Consider the following 19,571-nt stretch of genomic DNA (forward strand, 5'->3'; position numbering starts at 1 on the left):
AAATCAGAACTATTCCATTTGACAGTAGAAACTGCTTTAGAAAGAAGTACAAGCACAGATAAATCCCATTAGACGTATAAGTTTTTATCATCATCATCATCATCTGTTCAGAAGAGATGGAATAGACCAAGAGAGAGAGGCTTGACTGAGCTGCAAAACATTTAGCCTAAATGGAGGGCCAGAATGTTGGTCATAGTTGCAATGTATTGGTCCAACTGCATTATATCTATAAGGCAGAAAGTGTCAGTGTAAGAGGTCTGTGTGTGTGGTCATGTGAAAACAGTGATGTGCTCTGATTTGGAGACACAGTTTGTGATATTTACCTAGTCCATGTCTACTTCGGCATAATTTGGGGACATGCAATTCAATGGGCAATATAGCCAATGAGCAGTTTTTCCTTGTGAAGGTCTACTCAAGATAAATTCCCTACATATCTGGGAAAGCTACACTGACATGTAGATAACCTGGTGAGGTGTGTGGGGTTGGCCTCAAATATTTACATACTCAGTATATTTGTTTATGTTGATATTCAAATTTTAATTTAATAATCTAAAGCTTCTGAATCCATGTTGCCTTAACTTGCACCAGCATTTGAGGCTAGAGAATTCCAGTTCCAGTATAATCTACTGTGTAGGGATATTTGAGAGAATCAGATTTTTAAAAATGCTTATTGCGAAATACTTGTAAGGAAAGTGACATATGGTGGAGGCATACCAAATCTAATTCACAATTTATAGGCCAGTTACTGGGCATATTACATTCCCTACATATTTTCATGCAAAGGAGAATACAGGATTAAATAAATATTAAAGTGTTTTTCAACCTAATCTCTGTTTATGATGCATGAAGCTTTTGGTCAATAACAATGTACAATAACTTTGACACTTTGTAATTTAAAGAAATGGAAAACCCATGGAATGGAAAACACTTACAGTGGAATCTTAAGTTGTTGAATTCAGTCAAAAAATGTGGTTGTGAAAAAAATATTTTTGTAGAGCATTTTCATGAAATATTCAGTAAAAACTAAATCTGTATAAGCCAATTAATTTTTAGATGTCTGATTACTTTTCCAGATGGAAGAATTTGTGGTAATGAATTAGTCTACTAGCCTACTGCCATTCAACTCAAAGCAAACACAGTTCTGCTGGATTGCACATGGATACTACAAAATCTTGGAGAAAGGTTAATAGGTGTAAACAGAATTGCTTTTTACTGTTTGAAAGTTGGGTGAAACTATATAAGAACAAGTCACTCTACACACTGACGTTAGGCTTCTATTGTGTGTAATCAGAGTTAAAATATTTAAAAAAGGTTTTTGTAATTTATAGAAAAACATTTCAAAATTGTGTCTGATAGTTAACTATATGCTTTGTATTTTTAGATGAATTGACATGTTGGACTATTCCTTTTATAAAATATAATTGCAATAATGCACATACTTATGGTAGCATGATTAGCTCATCATCTAAGGAACAGGTATTTGTAAACTCATTTGGAATAACCAGTTTGGATACTCTGAAAAGGTGTCACATTTGTGAAGCTGTTAAGGCTTCTTTTTGGAATCCAAGATTTAGATGCAGTTTTGGTTGCCTTCAATGCATCAATGCTCTTTAGAATTCTTGATTTTTTCAGTTGTAGTGATTTTATTTCCTGTTGTAGAATCCTATAAAATGGTAAACCCGTTCATTTGTCTTTTTTTCTGGCTATTGTGTTGTGTGTGGAGTGTTGAGGAGAAGAGATTTCACAGGCTTCTACACCCATCTAAGATATGATATTTTGACAAAAATAAATGCTGTTGCATGTTACATATTTTGTAAAATGCTTTCCAGCTCTTGGACCTAGTCCCTTAAAGGATTTATCTGGTTTTAGGTAGTGATAAACATGAGACTTAATCTGACTGTGGTCTGGAAGAAAAAGTTGGATAAAAGCAGCAGGGTGTACATTAAAAAGTTTGGTTTTTATTCTGTCCATTTTTAGATTAAATCTTGCCATGTGGGAGATCCTGAGGATTTTCCAAGGTGGTGGGGAGAGATTAAAATCTGTAATAGAAGGATTCTTAGATTACATGCAAGTACAATGAAGCCCGCTATCATGAATATATCTGAAAAACGGACAGTGGTACACGTGGCAATTCACTCTGCACTGTCAGAGGTGGCTTTCTGCTATAGTGATTTTGTCCAATTTAATTTCTCATTTCTTGATTTCTTAAATTCAATAACACTTGTTTTTCCTTAGTTACAGGGTCCAAATCTGACATCAACATGGACACTAAGTCAAAGAAGACAAAGTCACCAGATTCTGGAGGCAGTAAAAGCAAGTTTGAAGTTTTTAAAATAACTTTTTTTTTTTTAAAGCACTTATACAATATTATAGTAATCCTTAAGTATCAGGTTTTCCAGGAGGAAATGAAGGCGGTTTCTGTGTCCTGTGGGTTATAAACAGCAGTGCAGATAGATTTGTGGAGTGCACTAGCATCTCATTTTGAAATGAATGTTGCAAATAGAGATTGTTTTTGATTTTGTTTTTTCTTCATCTACAGACAAGACCTTGTTTGTCTTTTAAGATGTAACCTTGCAAAATATAGCCTTCAGTCCTTATAGGTCACTCAGAGAGCACTTAAAGTAATTTTTAGCCGGTACAATAATAACAATTTAATTTCCTATATTCCTAATTCCTGCTGTAGTGAATCACCCTTAGAGGCCTACATAAGTTGTATGCACTCATCATTTAAATGTAGCGCAATGCAAACATGACTAAAATCTCTTGCATTTGGGTTTTCAGCATTTACGAATTCCGGGGAGATCGTGCTGGCATGGCCATGCAGGCGGGAGGCTGAATGCAGATCCCAAAAACGTGGTAAGTTTGTTATTTGAACTGTTAGAATAGCTCTTCAAACTTGTAGTTATGTGGCTATGTTTTACTCTATAAGACAAATGATAGAACAAGCAAACGTGATGTATCCTAACCAGTGACTTGTTTTCAGTACACCCAGCAAACACCCCCCTCCCCATTTTTTTTCTCTACTTTAGTTGCAAATGATTTTATCAATCTCAAGCTATAAATCTGAGCCAATTCTAGCACTAAAATGGGCAGATTTTTTTCTTAGAACTTGGCAATCACCAATGATGTAGAATAATAGATCAGAGGCCACATAGTCCAAGTTCAATATTTGATACACTTTATGCATAACAACAGAAGAAACGTTGCACTGGAAACAAACTGAATTTCTTCTGAAAGTGTGCTGTGACAACTAAGTGATGCCTGCCCTCTCTCATTCCTACCTCCATCAAGTTGCCTCATTGGATATGACCATGCACAGGTGTCGGCAGTTTTTAATTTGATTTTACTCTGTTCCTGTGCCATTCTGCCAGTGGCCCATTTTTATGTTACCATATTGACAGGATTAGAAGAGTTTACTCATATTTTCAAGACAGTCATGGCAGCAGGTGGTTTTGACAGAGTAAACAGCCTGGCTGGCACCGCACAGCGTGCAGGAGTGGACTCGGGGGAACGGGGGGGGGTATCTGCGTGGGATGCCAGGCAACGTCTCTGCCACCACCTGCAGCGGCTGCTGGTACCATTGCCCTCTCCCCAGCCGGCCCATATGATGCTGCGTTGCAGTCTACGCCCCCTCCTCCCCCTCCCTCAACTGAATGCCCGTGCGGGGGCGGGCTCACAAGCGCTCCCCTCCCCCAAACTTTTAGATGTGTTGTTGAGCAGTGAGCATACCCACCACCATGCTGCATAAAAAAATAGAAGGCTTCATAGACGGGGGCGCTCTTTCACAGCTATAGCTGTGAAATCTTGCTGGTTTTGGGAATGCATAGCTGTCATTTTGATCCAAGCTTGGTATTTAGACGCTATACTACAGCAGTGGAAAACCTTCATTATTTCAGTCATACAGAAACTGAATAACTTCAGCTGGTGATCAGGCATTACTGAATGTACATCTTATATACAGTGCTCAATGAATGAATGAGTAAAACGTCTTTGTGCATAGTTTAGTTTGAAAACAGCTTCTAAATCCAGTTGTAGAGAACAGCTCAGAAAAAAAGCACATTTTTACTCTTCCACACAGCTTTATTGTCCCAGATCCAACCAATCAGCTAATTGTCAAGCCCTTCATGAATTGATTGAGGTGTGTTGGGGAAAATGGGTAAACTGCTCACTGCCACTGGCTCTACAGGGCAGGAATTTGAGTGGTCTAAAACAATTATAATGCAATTATTTTTATTGTACACACAATACCGATCCATCTGCTGAGTTGCTGGTGGCTCTAGGTCACTGTTTTGCTTTTGATAAATTATTTTAAGTGGTTTTTTTTTTTTTTTTAGTGCATTCCAGGCTGAAGGGGTATAACATGCATGCATGTAGGTATGTATGTATGTATGTATGTATTTACTAACTATTGCTTTTTATTAATTTTTTTTTCTTTTGTCTTTCCCTAGCTGAAGGAAGTGAACTCAGCAAAGATTCTCTCAGCGATGGTATCATACGTGTGGCCTAAGGATCGGCCAGATCTGCGAGCACGAGTGGCCATTTCACTTGGCCTGCTGGCTGGAGCCAAGGTGGGTTGGCATTACCCAACATGGCAAAGGGGGATGATCATTGTTATGTCATTCCCACCATTGCCTTGGCAGTTGCAAGACCAATATTTGAGTCGTGACAACATGCCTAGCTTTAATTATCTCAATCCTGTGTGCTGTGCCAATGCCTCAGTCATTTCAAAGAAAGAGAAACCCTCCCAGCACCTTTTTCAGTAGCACTGCAAAATTTTCCAGTGTTGCCCGTGTAGCAGGGACTTGCTTAACAAGGAAAATTGTGTTTTGTTCTCCTTGTAATGATTCGTCACTAATTTGCACCCAAAGGAAGACTGATGGGTTCAAAGTGACCTACCCCTCACCCCCCGGTTTTCCTATTCTCACTCAACACTCTCGACACACGGCCGACCTGCAGCTAGCGAAAGCACATACGGCTTTCTGTGGTCCTCCATCCACAAGCCCGCTCATAGCCAGAGCACAGCGCGCCATACAATCCCATCGCTTTGCTCGAAAGATAATGAATCGGCCCTTGCCATGCCTCTGTCACGCAGACCCTTGGGCTCGACAGGAACCAAGGAGAGAATCAGTTGGTGTCGCTCTGCCCCAGGGGGATATCCTGCCCGTGCCCGCCTTATCTCCAGCTGTAGTTCGGGAGTGGTCGAATCTGGAAGCCCAGATAAAGATTGACAGGTGTGCCATGCACAGATAACCCCCATCCGTTTCATCAGCCTGTCTGAGCCAGCGCCACCTTATCGCACTGGGCGGAATTGAACGTGGCAAAGAATGAGCCACCATGCTGCGTCATCGTTAAAGCTAAGAATTGCACAGAGATGGGGGGGAAAAAGCTCTCAGAATCCTCTGAGTAATGGCGAATTTCTTTGGTGTCATTTGTCCCTACCAAGGTTATTCTTGTGCCAACCCGTCCAAGATGTCTGATTGGTAATTAAAGCTGTTTGGGATGGAAGCAGCCCCTGATGTGCTCTATATGGAAAAGGGCATGGCCGTAGACGGCTGGGCGTAGTGAAGAGAGACTGAAGTTATTAGTGAGGTGTTGACACTTCATTCTCTCTCTCTCTCTCTCTCTCTCTCTCTCTCTCTCTCTCTCTCTCACAAATTGGTCTATATTGCTGTAAATGGTAAATCACAAATCTTTGCCTTCCCCTGCCATGTTACATGCCTTTGTTGCATGAACTGGCTCGTTACCTTAAAGCACCATTGTAACATCTTGTGTGTTATCGTAATCACAGTGTAGTGGTTTTGCAGCCATTTTACACCAGTGGCAGAAATTAAAGCAGGAAAATGGAGGGGTTGGGCCCAAAGTCTGGCCTACCTGCATTCGCCTAAAGCTCCATCCCTCACTGGTCTAGCAGCATGGGAACTAAGGGGTTAAACCAAAGTGCAGTGGCGGGTGGGGGGCAGATGAAGGGGAAATGGCATCCTGCACCCACTCCGGCCTGTCTAATGTGCTGCGGCGTTCAGCACGGCAGCCGAGCAGCTGTCCCCAAGCTTTTAATTAGCTTTAATAACCATTTCAATTCCATTAGTGGATGCATCAACCAACTCATTTTCAGATCTGTCTGGAGGAGCGCACACAAAACAGTCTGCCCCTAATGCAGTGCCGCAGCGGCGTCTCGGCACCCTCTCGCCCATCTGCATGCTTCTGGAGCTTACTCCCTCTCTCCCTCTTTGTTTCTCTTCCTATTTCTTTTTTTGCTGTTCTCTTTTTGTTTTTTTTCTTTTCATTTATCCTCCAGATCACCAGTGTGACTGTGCCCTTCATGTTTAAATATGCGGTAGACAGCCTGAACCAGATGTCGGGACCCATGTTGAACCTGAGCGATGCACCAAACACAGTGGCGACCATGGCAACGGCCGTTTTGATTGGCTGTAAGTACCTTTGTCCCCCCATCCCCCACCTCTCTTGGCAGGTGTTTGACTTCATCTCGGGAAGCATGCCACGTATTATGAGCCAGGTGACCTTTTTCAGGAAAGATTCCTATCAATATTGCTTTTAAACCTTTTGTCATCTTTGTGATGACTTGACACATCTGTTGCTACATCTGTTAATTCAATTTGTCCTTTGTTGTTGTTGTTTTAATGTGCAATAGGAGGGATTTAATGTAGACTCACTTTTGATGCTGTTGACTAACGGTAACGCATTACCTCTCGGAGTGGGAGACTTCAGATACGGTTCCAAATCAATAACACCTGCCTTATGAGCCACACACTCTTGCTAACACTCTACCTTTGTCGCTCTGATCATATTTCTGTTGCCTTTGCAGCTGCCCTTTTAAACTTTCATGAACAGCTGTCCCTGAGCTAGTGGTAGCTAGCTCAGTGGTTAAGGTTCTCAACATGCCCCATCATTGGCAAGTTGTCACTGTAGGGCCCCTGAGCAAGGCCCATAACCCTCAATTGCTCAAGTTGTATTCAGTCATAATTGTAAGTCGCTTTGGTTAAAAGTGTCAGATAAATGCTTTAAATGTAAAAATGTAAACACGGTGGTACAAAACATTTTGTCCCTCTGCAGTGAAATACAATCTAAGCAATGAGCCCAGGGCCACAAAATAACAAGAAAATCCATCATAAAATTGGTCTACAAGGCACCGGCCTTACAAAACAGTGTCGTTGTCAAAACAAATGGTGCCTGGTTGCCTGCATTAAAACCCTAGGCCATGGTTTGAGCAACCATCCAAGAGAACGCAGGTAACACACCTGGGGGCATGCCATGACCGACACCCTCTTCGAATTTTAAAAGTGCACACTCGTGCACTGTTGTCCGAAGAAAACAAAACTTAATGAGTAATAGGAACCACTCACAGTCATTGTACCATGTAGTCAAAATGTACTCCCCTCCCTGTAGCTGCGGATTTAATGAGCCCCATTAGATCCTGTGCACACACACCATTAATTGGAGCTCTCTGAGTGAATCTTGGCAGATAGGATATTTTTCTGCCGTAAGCCACGACTTACCTGAGCAGAATTGGCCTTGGTGGATGCTGTGTGCAAGATTCAAAAGATTGAATGCCGAGGGCAAAAGGATTTATTCCGCTAGTACAGAATTCATATTCTGGGGCAAAGAAGTGTTTGTGCTTGCAGTGCAATAATGCTGTTTCAACACTACAGTGCCTTTGCTGTTTATCATGGTGCAAGTAAGAGTCCATGTGAAGGGCTGAACCTGGACACTTACTCCAACATGTTTGTATAGTAAAATTTTTATTACATAGAAAATGGCCCCACTGTTTGTTATGTTTGTGGTTATGTTTTAATTCATGATGTAATAAGTGTCTGGTGAGGCCCAAAGGATTTGAGACGAGGAGGGGTTTGACAACATTTGTGAAGTGACTGTAGTGCTTTAGTGAGCCTGAAGCTCACTAAAGTGAGTGCCCGCAGAGCAAGTCACTGCGGTTCCATCCTCACCCCCCCCCCTTTTTTTTTTTGGCATGTGAAGAATCTCTTGGACATGGTTTCATACTCATTCATTCACATTTAGAATAAAAATAAAATTCTCCATAAATACTGAAATACCTTTGGTGCTTTGCATCACTGGCACTATGCATCTTTCTTTTCTAAACAAAATCAAAAGTTGCATACCGTCCTAGCAATGGAATGGTAACATCCCACCCTGATGAGAGTACACATGAATTCATGTTGCTGTGTGTGTCTGTGTGTCTGTGTGGGGGGGGTTGCGTGCTCATGCGCATGCGTCCCAGATGGAGTGTCACGAGCTGGCACAGCGCTCTTCAACGAACTGCGGAACGCCGTGTTTGGCAAGGTGGCGCAGAGCTCCATCCGGAGGATCGCCAAGAACGTCTTCCTGCACCTGCACAACCTGGACCTGAGCTTCCACCTGAGCCGGCAGACAGGCGCGCTTTCCAAGGCCATTGACAGGGGCACACGTGGCATCAGCTTCGTGCTTAGCGCCCTCGTCTTCAACTTGGGGCCCACTGTCTTCGAGATGGCACTGGTCAGCGGCATCCTGGTCAGTGCCACCTCTTTGCTCTACCCGAGGTTGCTGTGAAAAAGGATGATAAGCTCAGAGTCTTAAGGCTTCAGTAATGCTCAATTTGGTGTGCAGGTCAAGTGCAATAATTTGACCAATGCTGAGCTTTGAGATTTCATTGTGTCTTGATAAAATGGACGTAGCTTTGCACATGATTTAGACTGAAAACAATTACTTGAGGCAAAATTTGATTTACAAATTGCCATTTACTTTAGATGTAGTCGATCAGCTAAGATATGTTTATTGCCTAAATTTTGTTTCTTTCTTTTTTGGCCATGAGGCTAATGTGGCTAGCAAGTAACATAAACTTAAGGGCACCAAATGAACATGATGCAGCTTGCCCAGTAGCGCAATTAACCTCATGTTCACATTTTTGTTGGAAGTCCCTCAAAGCTGCCTGAATGATGACTGAAATGTTAACTTCAGATGCAGCTGTACTTACCCATTTGTGACACTCAATTTAATGGGCATAATAACTAAACAGAAGTATGGGAACTGAAGTGTGAAGTGACTACTGCCTCCTTTTGAGCCAGGTGGACATGGCTGAAGTAGATGTATTCTGTGAACTCAAACCTGTGCGATTGCATCTTAAGTTTTAATGAAATGCTGTTGCTCTTCCTCTCTTTGGCAGTATTATAAATGTGGCGGCCAGTTTGCGCTCGTCACTCTGGGGACCTTATCAGCTTACGCTGCGTTCACCATTACAGTAACACAGTGGAGGTACGGTTTCAAAGCTTGCTCCTCTTTTGTTTGTTTGTGGCTCTTCCGTTGTGTTTGCATGTATGAAGCTTTTCAATAAATAGTTACCATCACAACCTAACTCCATAACCCACAGCTAGGGTACAGCTGTGCTTGGGAAACAACCTCACAGGCTACTAGAAAGTCTGGAGATATTTTCTCTGCCCATGAGTCCTGCTGCTTATGTTTACCCGCCACTCCGTATTTTCTTTCAGAACCCGCTTCAGAATAGAAATGAACAAGGCAGACAATGAAGCGGGCAACGCAGCTATCGACTCTCTCCTCAATTACGAGACCGTTAAGGTGAGACCACCACCCTGTCCCATTTGCTTCTTGGTACAGATGTTTACCGTCTGTAATATTGTGCTTAATTAGCACTCTGAATCTTGGCCTAAGCTCAGCTCCGAATTCATTTGATGGGAATTTATTGCTGGGGAAAAGTTTCCTTGTATGGCGCTACATTAAAGAAATTTGTCCACAAATCTGCTTTCAGGATCTAGAGAGAGTATGAAAAAGAAAGTGTTTTGGGGGGGTTTTTACCTGATTTCAGCTAGGCTTCTCAAAATCGCAGCCACGTTGGTGTTTGGCAGTATCCGTTCGTTGTTCTGGTGAATGTGTTGCCACTCTTTCTTCCCCCCTTTCTTCCATCTCAGCTCATTTTTCCCCCTTTCATTTGCCCTTGTTGTTAAGCACAGGCATATTTTATGTACAGGTCTATTTTGTGACATTGCAGCTGGTTTTACTATCACTGTAGGCCAGTGTGCATACATAATTAGATCTCCACCCACTCAAAATCCGTTCCACTCTCGCAAAACTCTTGCATTTGAGCACACCACTCTCTCTCTCTCTCTCTCTCTCTCTCTCTCTCTCTCTCTCTCTCTCTCTCTCTCTCTCTCTTACCGTATGTTTGTCTCTCCTCCAGTCTGCTAAACACACTTCCTGACAGCAGAGAAACTGCTTATGAATCTCCTCTGCACGCTACATGCTCCCCGATACCTTTTGCTCCCATAGATAATTGGCACAGGGTCGCTCTTGCTTGGTTTGACACTCTCTAATGAAATATTCAGATTGTCATTACAGTCCAGGAGACTTGTCTGTTTGATCACGTCGCCAAAGACACTGCCGCACACACGGGTGACGCGCTAATGAGCCCAAGCCACTCTCTCAGTGCGCCGTAAAAGAGGGGTCACAGAATGGCATCAGCACTACGGCGAGAGGCCAGTGTGGACCACTGGGGTCCCTTTCTCTCATTCACACCAGCGCTTTTTGTAATCCCATCTGTCACCAGCAGTCATCCAGATGAGACGGATGCATTTAGTGAGACGTTTTTATCGCCTCCCCTCCATTCATCACATTTCAAAACTAATTAATTTAGTTGTGACGCAGTTCTATTTTTGAATGCTAGCATGGAGGAAGACATTGATTGTCTCCTTATGTTTATGCTGCCTTCTGCATTCTGTATCTTGCACTTATTTCTGTAGCACAGTGCCTTCTCTAAGTCTCTGCCAAAAGGTTTTTGTTCTGTTTTACACGGTGGATCATTTAATATTCTGGTAGTTCAGCAGCATCTGAATGTATGTTTGAAACTGGAGAGTGCAAATCTATATTATTTCCTGAAATCCAAGCACTCAAACAGACTGCTGTGTAAAGGCAACGGGGTGTTCTGATACTGGTCAGTGGTAACAGTGCCAGATATTCAGGTACTATACAGGTCTTTGCCCCTTCACTTAGTGTTGGGCAATAAGTGAAGTCTGTTGTGAGAATAAGAAGCTGGAGTGTTTTGAATAATTGATTTTGTTTTTTTGTTTTTTTTTCCCCCATGTATCCAAACAGCATTTCTTTGCTTTATGGAGAAATCTAACCCTGAATATGTTTCACCCTCTTCCACTGAATGTCCTTTCCTTTTAGCTTTTGACTAGGCCACCCTCCTTCGCGTTCTCTCTGCTCATTTCATTCTCCCCTACCTTCAGTACTTCAATAATGAGAAATATGAAGCGGAGAGATACGACGGCTTCCTGAAAGTCTACGAGTCCTCTTCGCTGAAGACTACCTCTACTCTGGCCATGCTGAACTTTGGACAGAATGCCATCTTTAGTATTGGCCTTACAGCTATTATGGTGCTTGCTAGCAAGGGCATCATGGCAGGTGAAAATCAGTATTACACTTACTAATATGCATGGACTTGGGAAAATCCATCAGTATAGCTAATTTGTGTAATATTGTCTGTGTGTATGTGTTGGTGTTTTTTATATATATATATATATATATATATATATATATATATATATATATATATATATATATATATATATATATATAAATAAAAATAAAAATCTCAGTATGCCACACTGCTGCAAACTAGGTTTTCACTGTCTGTTATTGCTTGTGCTATAGGAAGCATGACTGTGGGAGACCTTGTCATGGTCAATGGGCTCCTCTTCCAGCTCTCATTGCCCCTCAACTTCTTGGGCACAGTGTACAGAGAGACCAGACAAGCCCTCATTGACATGGACACCCTCTTTACTCTGCTCAGTGTCAACACCAAAATTAAGGTAGATTCACTTTGTTGGACATTTCATAGCACTTCTTCCTCAGGAATCACACATTTTACTGCAATAGTTATGTATTGTAACCTTATGAATTTGCACAATTTGCTTTCTTATTTATTTTCATTGCTGTAATCTGTTTTGCTTTTTTTTTCTGCCTTTGTCCATGCCGTTGGTGATATTGATGGGGGATGGGGAGGATTGGCGATGGGGGGGGAAAGGGGGTTGGAATGCATTTGAGCTTGATGAAGCTTATTCTTCATTTGACTAATTCTGTATGCAGCCTGTAATTACTGTGAATCAAACCTGTCCAGTTGTTCCCAGTGATCAGTAATGGTTTTCACCGAGGATTTCTGCATGACTGAACAGCCCATCAAGCCATTACTGGGGACTCTTAATTTGATTTCTCAAATAACGTGGCCGTATGTAGAATTAGTGTAAACTTGTTGAGTACTTCTGTTGTACCAAAAACGTCGGGCTGTCTGGCAGTCTTCAGTTTCCAGACTTGGCCGTTTTTGCTGCTAAAATATGCATGAGACAAATGTCTGGTTTCACGTGACCTCTTTACAAAGATGTCAGGAGGTTTTGATTACTATATGCCGAGCGTGTTTCAGAGAGCTGAACGTCCTTTATTTGGGTTAATGTATTGTGAAATTACATTAATAAATGTATTCTATAACATGTTTAACAAGTGCAATAGAGCTGTGTTTTTTTTTTTTTTTTTTCTCAATTCTAAGTGGAGGCATCAGTAACATACTGTATTATTTTGGGCTCATACTCATTTGGACCATCCACAATATCTTGCAAATAACAAATCTTTCCCAGACTGGTTATGTATGACTAACTCCAAAATGCTCAGCCTAATCAACAGATGTCAGACTTACTGAAACAATAGGCCTAAGGCTGAAAAATGCCAAGCTATCCCCTTTCTGGTGCTTTAATGAACGACTGCCTGGTTTTTCACCCACTAAAATAATCCTCTTCCTCATCTGCTTTGTGTCTCAAAGGAGAAAGAGCTGGCCCCTTCGTTACTAGTTACGCCTCAGGAGGCCACCATCAGGTTTGAGGATGTCTACTTTGAGTACTTGGAGGGACAAAAGGTCCTCAACGGGGTTTCCTTCGAAGTGCCTGCTGGAAAGAAGGTTGCTATTGTGGGTGGCAGTGGATCTGGGTAAGTGCACAGGGGGAAAGCACAGCTATGGGAATTGCTGCTCTATGGCATTTGCTTGATAGTTTGATAAACATCTCTCAACCCCCCCCCCCCCCAATAGGAAGAGCACAATCATGAGGTTACTGTTTCGGTTCTACGAACCCCAGCAAGGCAACATCTATATTGCGGGTCAGAACATTCAGGATATTAGTTTGGAAAGTCTGAGGAAAACGTTGGGTGTAGTGCCCCAGGTGAGCGCCTGTTTCAAGCAATCGGTTTGGTTTCACACTCTTGTTCCTGGATTACTCTTGCTGCGCACATTTGAGTGTTTTTCCTGCTTCCCTACACACTTATGAAGAGCTTATTATATTGCTAACGTCTTAAATCACCTAAGTGAGAACAGAAAAAAAACAGTGTAGAGGAATTAAGTGATGAGGTTTGGGGGAATACTGACCTGCAAATAAAATTACCTCACCTATATAATTCATGAAATTTCCTGAAGCCTACTATCTAACTGTTGCAGCATTTAACTGATTTTTCACTGTATACTACATGAAATAATTTACTGAATATTTTTTCTCCACATCCTGTAAATATTACCTGACTTGGTATTAAATATGTTATTGATCAGTTAAATATAGTTTTAACCTCACCAAAAGACAGATTTGTGCAAATCTGTTTCCTGCTTGGGGCTTCAGGATGCTGTCCTCTTCCACAACACCATCTACTACAACCTGCAGTATGGCAACATCCATGCCTCGCCCGACGAGGTGTACCGGGTGGCCAAGCTTGCCGGCATCCACGACGCCATCCTCAGAATGCCTCATGGCTATGACACACAGGTCGGAGAGCGAGGTCTCAAGCTCTCAGGTACATGAAATATCCAGTTGAAGTTCCGGTTGATTGTTTGAAGAATAATCCACTCAAACAGTGAGGGAGGCTGGTGGGGGAGCTGATATTTATAATGAGAAATGAGAGGTGCTATATAAAATTGTTATTGTTAATAATAATAATAATAATAATAATAATATTATTATTATTATTATTATTATTAACAACAATAGTATTCCATGAGTGTAAACTTGCCCTGTGGTACATTTTGGTCTTTCTTACTAGTGTTAATATTGGGGTGATGAACTAGTTCATACCAAAAAGGTGTGTTTACATACATGTCTGTACACATGTTTTTGTAAATGTGCCTGTATATATATTTTTATTTTTATAACCAGTGTAAGATGCTGTCAGAGGTAGAGGTGTACTTTGATAGATGGGTATCCTTGTTCTGTATTCTACTGGTAAATGACAATTACATTAATTGAAATAAATATTACTGACTTTTTTAGATGCTCTGTTTGTTTACATTGAGCGTTATTGAACTGAAAATTAATTTTAGTAAAATGGAGATGAGCCATGCCTGTAATTTGGAAAATCCTATATACTTAATGTTGGTAAAATTTTGGAAGTAGTCCAGTTTGAAATGAAATTTCTAAACTTTAAGCATGTTTGTTGATTTCTCATCTGCACTGTAAAGTAATAATAATCAAAGCCATGCATCCATACATACACACACGGGAAGTACTTAGATAGTGGATAGTAATTCAGGTTGGAAAAAAAAACACCTAAATGTTATAAAAAAACGTCTATAAAAAAACATCTCTTGCTATTGGGCTTTTCCTGTCTCCAAGGTACCCCAAGTAGTCCTGCACAAATGTGGCTGTTGCCCTGCATGAATTCCTGAATTACTGAATATTTCAGCTATCTTCTTGGGCAGCCAATTAATTGTGTTAATACGGCTAACATACTAACCCTGTGTTATTGCAGTATTTATGGGAAGTGTAGCAAATGACTGTCACAAAGGTTGGGCTACTATGTTTCTGCACCTGTAGTTACTCTGATATTCTAGAACTATTCAGGTCCGGTACATTTTACAATGATTTTATTATTGCCATTGAAAGTCGTTTAATATGTATAACTCAATATATATCTGTAGTTATCTTTAAGTATAACAAACACAATGCCTTTTGATTTGCACCAATATTGATGAGCTCAGCAGTGTTCCTGACTCATGACAGGTGGAGAAAAGCAGCGTGTGGCCATCGCCAGGGCAATCCTGAAAAACCCTCCCATTCTACTCTATGATGAGGCCACTTCATCACTAGACTCTATTACTGAAGAGGTGAGGAGCCAGGGCATCTTTTACTTGGTTTTCCTTAGACTCAAGCTACCTTTTTGGAGCACTGATTGACAGCTTGATCTCTACTATAGCATTTTAACATTTAATTTAGATTTTTAATGTATGTAACAAAAATATGACAATTTAGGTCACTATTTCAACAAAATTGCATAGAATTGTTGTAATGGCTATGTGATACACAAACTACATTTATAAAATAGTTAGTGTCTGTTTTAATGATCAGATATTTCAGGAAATGTGATTAAAAGTACAGAGCACAAACTATCTTCTCCCTGTACAACTAGATCAGTTTTTTTTGCCCTTGTGGACTTTTTCATATGGATATTTACACTCAAAGAGGAAGCTCAATTATTTTTATGAGGATGAGGCTTTATTGGTTATTACAAACACAGGAGATATTTGCTTTGAAGCCTTTCACATGTTATTTATTTATTTATTTTTTCCATGGCTGTATCATGTCAAATGGAAGTCCTCATATAAATCCTGTCAATCATATCGGTGCTAGTTATTACAAAGGAGCAGGGAAGTATCCCCATCATGAGCCAAACAAGCTCTTGTTGAAACATCACTGGAGGGGTGAAAGGATTTTTCTAAATTTGCCATGATTTAGGAAATGATTTTATTGCTTCCATATGTTGTTGCTTTTCAGAACATTCTGAGTTCAATGAAAGAAATGGTGAAAGACAGAACATCTGTCTTCATTGCCCACAGACTGTCCACCATTGTCGATGCAGATGAGATTATTGTGCTGAATCAGGTAAAATCACTTGCACGTTACAACAAAAATTATAATATACACATTAAATCAGTGCATTTAGTTGAGAACCCAATAAACAGTAGGATTCATTTTAAACTGTTTTTCATTAGCCTTTAAAGTAATCCTTTTTAAAGTAATCTGATTGGTTCTTTAAGAAGGTTCTTGGCTCATATGAAGTTGAAACACTTCTGTGTGTCAGTTGCTTCTGCCTGATTTATTCCCCTTTCTTTTAGAAGTGTTCGTTCAGAACTCTAAATAATTAAGCACTTGTAATTGTTCTCTTAGTTTGCCAACAGTGAGATTTGGAGAAATCCAGTGTACTGTTGTGTTAATTAATGACAGAAGTCCATTCTTATGATCAAGATCTAGCATAAACCATAGAATTCACGGACATTTTGATAAGAGCCTGCTTAGCTGGCTGGGCTACTTAATGAAGCCAGGATTTAATATGATTCGGGGCAAACAATGTCTCCTTTTCTTCCTCAATGGTGCGGCAGTGCTTAGCACAAATGGCTTTGAGCCGAACGCTGTGCTTTCGATTGAGGCGACCCCTCAAGCTTGGTTATGGGTGACCATTAAGAGGCGGAGGAACCGTTTCCATGAATCCCCATGGCCTTCCCTCCTCCACTGGCCGAGTAGGCTGAGCCATCCAGCGCGCCCGTTGCTTTCACTCTGGGCACCATGGTGAAAGGAAGAACCCGTGGAACATTCTGGCTGCCTCTGATACAGCCATCTTCCATTGTGGTGGTGGAGGGAGCCCAACACAGGCCCTATGAAACCTTTTCATTAGCGAGCAGTTCAAGCCTGCAGCGACCTGGCGTACACACACACACACACACACACACACACACACACACACACACACATGCAGATACGTGTGTCTGAGGTGTTCAGCAGTGTCATTGGTGCTCAGGAGGAGAAAGGGGTTTGGGGGAGGGGGGTTATGGAACTCATTAAAATAATGAGTGGAAGTGCCTCTCGCCTGCTGCTTCATGACACAGACACCTCTGTCCGTCTCCCTCGGGTGGAGGACCTTTTCCGATGGCTGAGGCAAGCGTGGGCACCACCAACTGGCAGACATGTGATTAAAAAGCCATGGGTCATGTCGTTGCCTTGCCAGTAGGGTCGGGAAAACGGCCTCGGACCAGTATCACATGGGGGAGGGGAGGTGGGATGCTTTCTCCACAAGCGTTTACCTCCTGGTGTCCCTCAAATGGGTCGTAACAGTGGCTTCTGCTGCAAACTGCATGTCCGCTAAAAGCATGGCTGTCGCTTTGGCGCGTCTTTCTTGGCCAGGATTGGCATTGGAGCTGTGGCAGTAACTATAAAACAGCCTGGAGACATATTCCGTTGCCATTGTGCAAGCTAATTTCATACTTTTGCTTTGTTATTGGCAGTCTTTGAAGACCCAGTGCTGTGTGCGCGCCCACACACAGCCTGTGTGCCTGTTCAGGGCCACTGTGTGCTCTCTCTCTCGCTCTCTCTGTTTTACCCACATGCGCCTTCCATCCCACCCCTCCTCCCTTCTTTGGTTCATCTGCTGCCCCTCGTCTCATTGCTGATCTGCCTGGTGCTCCTGCTTGCCTCCAGTTTGTGTCCAGCGGCACTGGTAGCCTGCTCACTCACTAGCAGCATTTATCTGCATTTAAGCCTCTGGATCCCTGTCGATGCTGCTCACATGAATGGCGCCATAATATCCTCATGCAGTCTTCTCAAACAATCCCAAGACAGAGCCTGCGTAAGCCGCCAGATTGTGCGTGTGCGTGCAGGCATGTATGTGTGTGAGCATGCATGTGCTTGCGAGCGAGACTTTGAGCATAGCTTTTGTTTATCGTTTACAGCAGTATAAGGAACCAGTAGCTCTATGTCACAGTAGTGCAGGCTACTCCCGTGCTTGAGCACGGCTGTCATGACAGCTGTGGTGAAAAATAGACATTGTAAATTGTCATTAACCTTGCCTGCTCTCCAGGTTTAATTGTGAGTTAATGTTCTCTCTCTCTCTCTCTCTCCCTCCCTCTCTCCCTCTCCCCCCTTCACGCTCTCTTTTCGGCACCCTCTTAACCCTCCCCCTGATCCTCTGACCCCTCTGCTCTTTCTCACCTTTGTGCTGGCGAGCGCAGGGGAAGGTGGCTGAACATGGCGACCACCACACACTCCTGAGCACGCCGGGCAGCCTCTACGCAGACCTGTGGCACACGCAGAACAGCAGAGCTCTGGGCATCGACGGCGACAGCCGGCCCCAGGCCCGGGCCGAACACGCTTCCCAGAAGGAAGAGGAGCGACGAAAGCTGCAGGAGGAGATCCTGAACAGTGTAAAGGGCTGTGGCAACTGCTCCTGCTAACACCCACACAGACACCCCCCCCCCCCCCCCACACACACACACACGCCCACGTGCACAAAAAAAGCTCTCCAGGCAGTCTGACAATGTGGAGACTTTGCTGCACACAGGTAGTCCTGCCCTACCCTACTTTCTAAGGATTGCTTTGCAGGTTGGAGACAGGGCAAGAGGGCAGCTTAGGGCTGTTTGCTGTCCTGCTTCCCCCGAAACATGAGTGAATTCAACCCAGAGTCCACGAGTCTTGGTGGTGTTGACCTATTTTGATTCAACAGGATTCTTTGGCATTCTAAACTAACCATGGCATTTTGCACATTTATATGTGCACTAACTAAGACACATGCCTTTCAGTTGACACTATCATGGTGTTTGAATTCCTTTTAAATGATTATTTTTTCATGTGGCTAGATAGCTGTTTTTATCATCGATGTGTACATATTTAATATAATATATGATTGGTTTGTACATGCATGGAAAGTCATGGTACAGAAGTGGATGTGTTTTGGGCTTTTGTAAGTAAAGCATAATTACTCTATTGAAAAAGAACACCTTATATACTTTATATTGTTGACACCTTGCAAAATATTTTGTGCTACATTTTGTGAAATCAGCTCTTTTAAAAACACTGAAAAGTAAAATATGAATTAAAGCTTTTGTCAGCAGGAGGATTTAAAAATAAAAAATAAAAAAGATATTCCAGTTTGTGTGCCTATAGTGATTGTTCATTGCACACTGGTGGCAGATATGACACCATCCTTGATTTGGTCACGCTTAGCAGTTTTCAACATAATTGTTATTTATCCAGCAGCTGATTTTTTTCACATTGGGCTTGTTTTATTTATGCATATATTAAACTATCTTGACCAGTTAATGTGTCATTTAAGCATCCTTATTGAGACTGCATTATGATTTTTTTTGCCCCTTATTTGTCATGCCCAACTTTACTGATCTGTCAATTCATTTTTAAAAAGTATATATATGTATAATATATGCTATAAAGGACAAAAGTGATTCAAGTGGCTGGAAAATATCAAATGTTTTGGTGTTCAGTTATGTCTGTCTAGCTTAGTTCACCAAGATATAATATCCTAAATGTATGTAGGTGAACAAGTACGTGGACATAAGTTGTCATCTGAACAGTTGCCCCCCATTACATTCTTGGACATAAAAGATAGAAGCAAAAGTGGCTGGGGTGTGGACAAATGAAAATAAGAAATCAAATAAATATGACAATTAAGGCCAAATGTGTTGATTTGATTTGTCATGAAAGTGTGTCACTATAGCTTATGACTGATGTATAAATGGC

The 19,571-nt window shown here is 41.9% G+C and overlaps 1 protein-coding gene across 5 annotated transcripts in view; it reads left to right on the forward strand.

Annotated features, from left to right (window-relative positions):
- Positions 1–19,503, forward strand: part of abcb7 (ATP-binding cassette, sub-family B (MDR/TAP), member 7) — a 27,099-nt gene extending 7,596 nt beyond the window's left edge. For 2 of the 5 annotated variants that reach the window (XM_035532107.2, XM_081698602.1), the window contains exons 2-16: positions 2,236–2,313; positions 2,782–2,856; positions 4,449–4,568; positions 6,296–6,428; positions 8,255–8,523; positions 9,176–9,264; positions 9,498–9,585; positions 11,253–11,427; positions 11,677–11,834; positions 12,836–12,999; positions 13,100–13,229; positions 13,677–13,848; positions 15,051–15,154; positions 15,822–15,929; positions 18,050–19,503. In XM_035532107.2, coding sequence (XP_035388000.2) covers positions 2,236–2,313; positions 2,782–2,856; positions 4,449–4,568; positions 6,296–6,428; positions 8,255–8,523; positions 9,176–9,264; positions 9,498–9,585; positions 11,253–11,427; positions 11,677–11,834; positions 12,836–12,999; positions 13,100–13,229; positions 13,677–13,848; positions 15,051–15,154; positions 15,822–15,929; positions 18,050–18,271 — 2,085 coding nt within the window. In that variant the 3' untranslated portion in view covers positions 18,272–19,503. Of the gene's footprint in view, positions 1–2,235; positions 2,314–2,781; positions 2,857–4,448; positions 4,569–6,295; positions 6,429–8,254; positions 8,524–9,175; positions 9,265–9,497; positions 9,586–11,252; positions 11,428–11,676; positions 11,835–12,835; positions 13,000–13,099; positions 13,230–13,676; positions 13,849–15,028; positions 15,155–15,821; positions 15,930–18,049 lie in introns of those variants that run through there. The other 3 variants (XM_035532108.2, XM_081698603.1, XM_081698604.1) reach the window with 3 other exon arrangements.
- Positions 19,504–19,571: the final 68 nt, after the last annotated feature.

The sequence above is a fragment of the Electrophorus electricus genome, chromosome 16 (genome assembly GCF_041902795.1).
Source record: "Electrophorus electricus isolate QZ-2024a chromosome 16, ASM4190279v1, whole genome shotgun sequence".
Lineage (NCBI taxonomy): Eukaryota > Metazoa > Chordata > Actinopteri > Gymnotiformes > Gymnotidae > Electrophorus > Electrophorus electricus.